The 10,000-nt window shown below is 44.2% G+C and overlaps 1 protein-coding gene across 1 annotated transcript in view; it reads right to left on the reverse strand.

Moving 5' to 3' along the window:
- The window catches only part of LOC113825080 (uncharacterized), a 334,395-nt gene that overhangs the window by 159,372 nt on the left and 165,023 nt on the right, over positions 1-10,000 (reverse strand). The window contains exon 9 of the mRNA XM_070121130.1: positions 4,138-4,260. Coding sequence (XP_069977231.1) covers positions 4,138-4,260 — 123 coding nt within the window. The remainder of the gene's footprint in view (positions 1-4,137; positions 4,261-10,000) is intronic.

A 10,000-nucleotide genomic window follows, 5' to 3' on the forward strand; every position in this document is an offset into this window, starting at 1 on the left:
TAGCAGCTGACGGGTGTGTGTTCATTGGTTCGAGATAAAAATCCTTCTTTACAACCTCTGGCACGGCGAGGGGAGGCCTGGCACGGCTGCCACCGTCACTCCTGACCCCCGCCCCCCCCCTCTATCCCTTTATGCCCTTCCCACCCTCCTTCGTGCACTGTTCCCTCCACTCTTCCTTCTCGCTCTCTTCCCTCTCCTCTTCCTCCTCGCTCTCTTCTCTCCCCCTCCTTCTTGCACTATCCCCTCCATCTTCCTCCTCGCTCTCTTCTCTCCCCCTCCTTCTTGCACTATTCCCCCCTCTTCCTTCTCGCTCTCTTCCCTCCACCCCACCTTTCCCTCATCTCTTGGCGCCTTCTCCCCTCTTCTGTTCTCTCATCTTCTTCCGCTCCTTGTCCTTGGTATTCGATTCTCCTCTTCGCCGTCCCATTTACAAGTTTTGCCCCTTCATCTGGCACCTTCTCCCGTCTTCTGCTCCTCGACCGCCTCCTCCTGCGCCTCCTCCTTCATCCAGTCTTTCCCCTTTCTCCTGGCACCTCTTCCCCTTCTCTTCTTTTTTTCCCTTTCCCCGCTTCTTCTTCTCCGTCAACTTCACTCCTTCCCCTCCTTCTCTTCTTTCCTAGCACTCCTGGCTTCCCCAACTCTTCTTCTTTCCCTCTCCCCCTCTTCTCTCTCATTCCTCCTCCTAATCCCACCATTTATCCTCTTTTTACTGTCTTTCCCACCACCCTATTTCTCTTCTCCTCCCTCTGTTCTTTTTATCACAATCCTCCTCTCCCTCTTTCCATCCTTCCTCCCTCACCCTCTTCACATTCTCTTCCTCTTCCCCTTCTTTTCATCCCTTCCCTCCTCCCTCTCTTTCCACCATTTTCCTCCACCTCTTCTTTCCATCCTTCCCCTCTTCCCTCTCCTTCCCTCCACTCCCTCTCCCTATCTTTCCCCCTTCTCCCTCTCCCTCTCCTTCCCTTCCTCCCCTCTCCCTGTCCTTCCCTCCACTCCCTCTCCCTATCCTTCCCCTAATCCCCTCCACTCCTTCATCCAATCCTTCTCCTCCTTCCTGCCTGCTTATGACACCCTCACATGGCACCCTCCCCACTTTTCCCTTCCTTTGGCACTGTGGAAGGAATGCGCGTGGCACTTGGCTCTTACACCTTCCTCTCCCTCCTCTTGTGGCACTTTGTGTGTGGATGGGGGGAGGAGGGGTAGGGAGAGGGAAGGTGGGAGGGAGATGGAGATGGAGGGAGGAAGGGAGATGGAGATGAAGGTGGGGAGGGAGGGACGGAGAGAGGGAGAGGGGGAAGGGTAGAGGGGGGTGAAAGGGAGGGAGGGAGGGAGGGAGGGAGGGAGGGAGGGAGAGAGAGAGAGAGAGGCAGAGAGAGAGAGAGAGAGAGGCAGAAGAGAGAGAGAGAGAGGCAGAAAGAGAAAGAGAAAGAGAAAGAGAAAGAAGGAGAGAGGGAGAGAGAGAGAGAGAGAAAGAGAGAGACAGAGAGAGAGAGAGAGAGAGAGAGAGAGAGAGAGAGAGAGAGAGAGAGAGAGAGAGAGAGAGAGAAAAATAAGCGAGAAGGGAGAGAGAGAGAGAGAGAGAGAGAGAAATAAGCGAGAAGGGAGAGAGAGAGAGAGAGAGAGAAATAAGCGAGAAGGAAAGAGAAAGAGAGAGAGAGAGAGATAAGCGAGAAGGAAGAGAGAGAGAGAGAGAGAGAGAGAGAGAGAGAGAGAGAGAGAGAGAGAGAGAGAGAGAGAGAGAGAGAGAGAGGCAGAAAGAGAGAGAGAGAGAGAGAAGCGAGAAGGAAAGAGAGAAGCGAGAAGGAAAGAGAAAGCGAGACAGGGATGAGGGAAGTCGGGAGGAAGGGGAAGCAGGAAGAGAGGAGGGGGGGGGGATAAGGGAGGTAGAGAGAGAAGCGGCAAAGGCTTTACCATACACCCGCTTGCAATACCGCGATACCTCTGACGAAAAAAAAAAATCTTGAAGCGTAGAAAAATATTCTTAAAGTGTAAAAAAAAATCCTGAAGTGTAGCCTTATTGCAGTGTCTTCTACGAGCAAAATTTCAACGAAATCAGTGCCAATCACACAGCAATACCAATGACAGTAATAATAACAGACCGATAATAGTAGCAATAAGTATCAACAAACCCAAAAATATAACAACAAAACAAGATGCTCATAACAATAATAATAATCAATCAATAACAGAAGCAATAACTATTATAATACAAAAGATTATAACAATGAAACAACATTCTAATAACAATAAAGACCAAATGCAACACCAGGCAAACATGAAACGCTCGAAAAAGACAAAGAGAAAAAAAGAAAGAAAAACAAAACAAGATTAGCAGACGACCTCAGCAAGTACAATGGGGCAAGACATAAACAAAGACGGGAAAACCACCCAAAAACAAAAGCAAATACAAAACAACAAAATAAAAAAATCGATACAAGATTTAAAAAATAATAATAATAATAAAAAAATAATAATAACTACACAGACTAACAATAGTAATAGGAGAAAAAAGGGGGATTTTTTTCCTTGCAAAATTGAAAAGACATTATCAAATGCTAACATCTGATATTAAGCAGTGTCGCACTCAGGAAATTAAAAGCCGCGTCGTTCACAAGGGCGAAAATCCCGGGCGTTTCAGAGGGGAAAATCGCTCTTATGAGACTATGGCTGTCGCGGACCTGACATCGTCTAATTTTTTTTTTTTTTTTTTTTTTTTTTGGGGGGGGGTTAAACTTAAAGGAAGAATAATAAAAAAAGAAAACTGCAATAAAGGCCATAAATTGTGCTTTTTGGGGGGTTAAATAGCAGATTCAGGCCGCGACAGAAAGGAAGAGACGGATTCAGCAAAGGAAGGGAGAAGAGGATAGATTACGAGGGAGGAGGAATAAAGACGAAGAGGAAGATAAAGAAAGGACATGGCAAAATAGTGAAGAAAATCCAGGACGAAGTAGTAATAGTAATGATATAAGGAATAATAATAATAATATTGATAATAACAATAATAATAATAACAATAATAATAATAATAATAATAATAATAATAATAATGATAATAATAATAATAATAATAATAATAATAATAATAATAATAATAATAATAATAATAATAATAATAATAATAATAATAATAATAATAATGATAATGATAATGATAATGATAATGACAATAATATCAATAACAATAATGATCATAATAATAATAATAAAAACAATAATAACAATAACATTAATGATAACAATAATATTAATGATAATAAAAATAATAATAATAATAGTAGTAGTAGCAATAATCATAATAATAACAGCAATGTTGATGATAACAAAAACACTATTAACAATAATAACAATGATGACAATCACAATCTCTGTAGTAATTGCAACGGCAATAAAATGAAAATAACGCAAAGAACTATAATAATAATAACAATACGAAAACGTGAATAAAATCACAAGAACAACAAATACAGTGCCAAGAACAAGAAAAACAATAAACAGACCAAGAAAAATCTATTTCAAGAAAAAGAACAAGAGAACACAATAAAAAAAACAAGAACAACCATAACAGGAGCAAGAAAATAGAAAAAAAATAAGAACAAGAACAACAATTTTGAGTAAGAAAACAAAACTACAATAACACGAATGATAAGAATAATAACAACAATAACAAAAGAGGGAAGAGGCAATGAATGATAAAGATGGAAGAAGCGAAGGGCCGAGAGAGACTCGATCGCCTTCGAGCTCCCGACCTTCCTGAAAGTGTCACGGACAGGAAACACGGACAAGCACAAGCGCCCGAGTCGGACCGAGTCGATCCGAACACAGCCGAACCGAACCGAGGGGAACGGAGTCGAAACGAATCGATCCGAACCGAGTCGATCTGAACCCAGCCGAACCAAACCGAGTCGACCCGAACCGACTAGAACCGAGTCGATCCGAACCGAATTGAACCGTTCGAACCGAGTCGATCCGAAATGAGCAGAACCGAGTCGAACCGATCCGATCCGAACCAAATCGAGCCGATCCCAACCGACTCAAATCGACCCGACGCTTCCTCGAAACCGAATCAATTCGACTCGACCCGACCCGACCCGACCCGGACACAAAAAAAAAACATACCACAACCCGACTCCAACATACCCGAAGTACAGACTCCAGGGTGCCGACTTTGCCCTGTAAGCTCCCGACTTGAACCTTGGCCGACGACCAGTCCGTCTCCACCTGCGTGAGCGTGTGTTTCAGCGTCTTGCACTCCTCGCTGACCTGGGGGCACAGGAAGGGGAATGCGTTAGTCATTCGTTCTTGCTTTTATTTGTGTTTGGTGTTTATAAAGAATAGTTTTTTTTATATGTGTAATTATTTTTCTTTCTTTCTTTCTCTCTCTCTCTTCCTATTTTTCTTTCTTTCTTTCTCTTGCTCTATCTCTCTTTCTCTTTCTCTTGCTCTATCTCTCTTTCTCTTTCTCTTGCTCTATCTCTCTTTCTCTTTCTCTTGCTCTATCTCTCTTTCTCTTTCTCTTGCTCTATCTCTCTTTCTCTTTCTCTCTCTCTTTTTTCTCTATCTCTCTTTTTCTCTCTCTCCCCCCTCACTCCCTCTCTCTCCTTCTCCCTCCATACATCTACCATTCAGTTTTACAAAGGAAAGTAGAAATGGGGATTTTATGTATATTTTTTTCTTTGTCTGATTCTGTTCCTTTGAGGGACATAAAACAACAAAAGAGCTAAGTATAATAGGTGTACAAAGACAGTTTATTTGCTTGTTTAATGTCAAATAAAACTTATAATTTATACTCCCTTTATTGGTAATGGTAAATTATATTAAGTAATATAATTTGGATAATGATAATAATGATAATGATGGTGATGATGATGAATATACCATTGACGATCTTAAAAAAAAACGACATCAATATTAACAATAACCATAAACACAACAATAATGCACAAAACAAACGCACAAAGAAACGGGAAAAAACGATTTTTTAAAATGTAACTCACATACCGCCCCGCCAACACTCAAAAGTCCAATAAATAAAAATAGAATCACAGTATTCGTTCGTCTTTCGAATACACGACTAAAAGGAGGAGGAGGAGGAGGGAGAGAAGGAGGAGGAGGAGGAGGAGAAGGAGGAGGAGGAGGAGGAGGAGGAGGAGGAGGAGGAGGAGGAGGAGGAGGAGGAGGAGGAGGAGGAGGAGGAGGAGGAGGAGGAGGGGGAGAAGAAGAAGAAGAAGAAGGTGGAGGAAGAAGAGGAGGAGGAGGAGAAAAAGGAGAAGAAGAAGAAGGAGGAGGAGGAAAAGAAGAAAAAGAGGACAGAGAAGATAAAGGAAGAGGAGAAGAAAAAAAGAGGCGAAGGAAAAAAAAAGAGGAGAAGGAGAAGGAAGAGAACGATGAGGTAAGGGAGTATGCGTAAGAGTAGGAGCGAGAGTAGTAGTAGTAGTAGTAGTAGTAGTAGTAGTAGTAGTAGTAGTAGTAATAGTAGTAGTAGTAGTAGTAGTAGTAGTAGTAGTAGTAGTAATAGTAGTAGTAGTAGTAGTAGTAGTAGTAGTAGTAGTAGTAGTAGTAGGAGGAGGAGGAGGAGAGGGAGACGAGGGGGGGGGAGGAGGACGAGGTAGAGGAGGAGGGTGAGAAGAAAGAAAAGAAGGTCAAGCCGAAGAAGAAAAGAGAAAAAGAAAGATAAGAGGGAGAAGAGGAAAAGGAGGAAGAAAATATCAAACCTACACAAAATATGAAAATCTGAAAACAAACAAACTGAATAAAATTAAAAAATAAAAAAATCCCTCACAATGTCTGCTCTATCCGATTTCTAGGTGCTTGTGCCGGATAACTGAAGGTCGGAAGCCGGATTGGCGAAGCAGGAATGTTCTAACATTTAGCTGATCCATTACTTCAATATTTTGGCGAATGAATCATACAATCCCTCATAAAATTCGTTGATGTTGTTTATGTAATTCAATTCAAATATCATTCATCAGACTCTTCGACTATCTATCTATCTATCCATCTATTCATCAATGTAATCTGAAGGACTGATTACACATCTCTCCAATATCCATAAAATAAACATTAATAGCATCAAATAATAATATATTTCAGACACATAATAATGCAAAGAACTACAAAAAATTTATTTAAAAAATGAGAACAACAAATGTAATATTTCTTTATCTTGGCCATCTTCAGAGACCTTTTGCAACATCAGAGCAACATATTGCAGCATAGTGAAAAAAACAATATTCGTCCATGTTTGCAACCTTCTCTTGAATCAGATGACCGTTTGGCTTTGAAGAAGTAAACAAATAAACAGATAAATTAAACTATGCCTAATATAAGACAACAAGTAAAGAAACAAAGAAAAGACTGAATAATTAAATAAATATATGTAAAGCCAAGTTGATTAATGAATTCATGAATAAATGTATAAATCTGTACGTATACATGCGCGCGCGCGCGCGAGTGTGTATGTATGTATGTATGTATGTGTGTGTGTGTGTGTGTGTGTGTGTGTGTGTGTGTGTGTGTGTGTGTGTGTGTGTGTGTGTGTGTGTGTGTGTGTGTGTGTGTGTGTGTGTGTGTGTGTGTGTGTGTGTGTGTGTGTGCGCGCGTCTATGTGTGTATGCGTGCGTGTGTGAATATTTCTCATAAATTTGGCGGAGGAGAGCCGCGTGTGGCAGCTATGACGTCACAGACTCGGGTGGGCGCGCGAGACGTCCAGTGACGTCATCGCTCGAGAGGAAGGTGAGAGGAGGGAGGGGAATGGGTGGTGGGGGAGGAAGGAGGAGGGAGGAGGGAGGGGGATGGACGGTGGGGGAGGAAGGAGAGAGGGCGGTGGGGGAGGCGAGAGGAGAGAGGATGGAGGGAAAAGGAAGAAGGGGGTGGATGGATGATAAGAGAGAAGACCAGGATGGAATGAGAGAAAAAGAGAAGAGGAGGAGGGATGGCGAGAAAGGATGGAATGAGAGGAACAGAGAAGAGGAGGAGGGAAGGGGTGGAGGGATGGAGCAATGACGAGGGAAGGCGAGAAAGACCGTAAGATAAGGTAGAGAGGGAGATAAAGATCAGAGAAAACAAAGGAAGACAGAGAGAATACGAGGAAAATAAGATGAAACGGACAAACCCTTAAGAGAGTAAGAGAGAGCAAGAAAGGGGCAAGAGAAAAGAAAGAAAAAGGACAGTAAAAGTGAAGAAAGTGAAGAGAGAGAGAGAGAGAGAGAGAGAGAGAGAGAGAGAGAGAGAGAGAGAGAGAGAGAGAGAGAGAGAGAGAGAGAGAGAGAGAGAGAGAGAGAGAGAGAGACCAAGAAAGAAAGAAAAAGAAAAAAAGAAAGAAAGAGAGAGAGAGAGAGAGAAATAGCAAAAAAGAAAGAGAGAGAGAAAAAAATTGCAAAAAAGAAAAAGAAAGAAAGAGAGAGCAGAGGAGGCGTCACGCAATTGCGAAAGTTGAGCTGAATCGATTCCCGGCAGATCCATAACACCTTGCAAGATGCTTCGTCTGGTAGAATTCGCGTGATTAAATAATCGATTAAGCATTGGAGGGGGAGGAAGGGGAGGGGGAGGAGGGGTGAGAGAGGGAGAGGGAGCAAGGGAGAAGGGGGAGGGCTGGGAGAGGGAGGGAGGAAAGAGCGGAGGGGGAGAGGGAAATATGGGAGGGGGAGGGAGAAAGAGAGAAGGGAGGCAGCAGGAAGAGGAGAATGAAGGGGAAGAGCTTGGAGAGGTAGAGGGAAGAGGGAAGAGGGAGAGGAAAGGAGACGAATGGGAAAGGGAGATGGGAGAAGGGGGTTAGAGAGAGAGAGAGAGAGAGAGAGAGAGAGAGAGAGAGAGAGAGAGAGAGAGAGAGAGAGAGAGAGAGAGAGAGAGAGAGAGAGAGAGAGAGAGAGAGAGAGAGACCGACAAAAAGTAAAAAGAAAAAAACATGAAAGGCTTCCTTTTTTCCCCTCCCTTCACTCTCTTCCCTCATCTGTTTCCTCTCTTCCCTTTATTCTCACCTCTCTCCTCTCCTCTCTTCTCCTCTCTCGTCTTCCCCTTTAATCATCCAATCACCAATTTTTCTTTAAAACTTATTCTCTCCCTTTATTCCCGTCCTTTTCGTCCAAACCTCTTCGCTTATCTGCCGTGCCCATTATTCTAAGGGGAGGGGGAGGGGGGGGGGGAGGGAGGGAGGGAGGGAGGAAGGGGGGAAGACGTAGGAAGAGGGAGGGAATGAGGGAGGAAAGTAAGAGGGAGGGAGGGAGGGAAGGAGGAAGAAAGGATTAGGAAGAGGGAAGGAGGGAGGGAGGGAAGACGTAGGAAGAGGGAGGGAGGGAGGAAGGGAAGGAAGGATTAGGAAGAGAGAGGGAGGGAGGGAGGGAAGGAGGCAAGGAAGGAGTAGGAAGAGGGACAGGTGGAGAAAAAGGGAGAAAGGGAAGAGAACGAAGGAGATGGAGAGGTTGAAGATGAGGGAGGGCAGAAGGGAGAGGAAGGAGAAGAGAGACAGGGAAAATTGGGAGGCAAGGAGAAAGAAAAGGCGAAGGGCGAGGAAAGGGAGGCAAGAAGGAAAGAGAGAGGATGGAAAAGAAGAAGAAAGAGAATGAGAGGGTGGAAAGGAAAGAAGAAAATGAGAAAAGAAACAGAAAAAAAATAAAAAAGAACATCAATCAGAAGAATAACAAAAACAAAACAAACAAACAAAAAAGCATGTGATGATAAGGAGCAGCGGAAGGGAAATAAAGACGCCAGCTGATGAGGCGGGGCTGAGAGGACAACGAAAGAGGGGAGAGAGGAAGTGGGAAGGAAGAGCAAAGGAAGGAAAGAGATTAAGTGGCAAGGCAGAAGACGAGGGGGAGAGAAAGGACGGGGAAAATAGGGAAAGAAAAGATAGGAGGGAAGGAGGGGAAGGGGGAGAAGGGAGGAAGGGAGGGAGGATAGAAGGGAAGGAAGGGAGGGAGGGAGGGAGGAAGGGAGGGAAGGAGAGAGGGAGGAAGGGAAGGAAGGAAGTGAGCAAGGGAAGTAAAGGAGGGAGGGGGACAGACATATGAAAACCATTATAAAAAGAAAAGATAAACAACAAAACAAAACCAGAAAAAATATATACAGTAAAAAGAGAAAAAGAAAAAAAGTCAAAGAAGACAAAAAAGACGAAGAGAAAGGAAAATAAATGAGGAAGAGTGCCAGCGACAGCAGATCATGCAAGTGCCACAAGGACCGGAAGTGGGCCGTGCGAAGGAGAGGAAAGACGAAGGGAGGGATAAGGAATCAGGAAACAAGCAATAAAAGTGAGACAAAGGGGGAGGAGAGGGGAAGAAGGGGAAGAGGGAGAGGAGGGAGGGAGGGAGGAGGGGAGGATTCGAGAGAGTAAACAGAAAGAGAGAAGAGCTAATTGCGAGGAAGAGAAAAAGAAAGAAGGAGGGGAAGTGGAAGGAAAAAGGAAAGAGAAAGAAGAGGAAGGAGGTAGAGGAGGAAGGAAGAAGGAAAGAGAAAGAAGAGGAAGGAGGTAGAGGAGGAAGGACGAAGATGAAGGAGGAGGAGGAGGATGAAGAGAAAAGGAAGATGAAAAAAAGAAAGATAGAAGAGGAGAAGCATAGAGGAAGAAAGAAAACAGATAAGGAGAAGGAGAGTGCCAAAGAAAGACGAAAGAGAAAGCTATACGAAAGGAAAATCGAATGAGATGGAAAAGAAAAAAAGAAGAAAGAGAGGATAGAGACCAAGGAAGAGGAGAGAGAGAAAGATAAAAAAAAAAAAAAAAAAGGAAAAGCGAAAGAGGAGAAGGGAAGGACACGAGGAAGAGGGAAGAGGAAGAGGCGCCGGGGAGGGAAGGAGTAAAGAGTAAGAGTCGCTGGGGAAGGGGAGGGGCCTAAGCGGGAGGGGGAGGAGCCTCAGGGGGCTTGGAGGGAGGGGCTTAAGAGGGAGGGGGAGGGGCCTGAGAGGGAGGGGGCTGCTGGGAGGGAGTGTCGGCGAGCCTGAAGTGCCAGTCGGACCCCAGACCCCAGGCCCGAGACCCCACACCTCTGATCAATACCGCCGCTCAACCCTC

This window comes from Penaeus vannamei, chromosome 4 (assembly GCF_042767895.1).
Source record: "Penaeus vannamei isolate JL-2024 chromosome 4, ASM4276789v1, whole genome shotgun sequence".
In the NCBI taxonomy this organism is placed as follows: domain Eukaryota; kingdom Metazoa; phylum Arthropoda; class Malacostraca; order Decapoda; family Penaeidae; genus Penaeus; species Penaeus vannamei.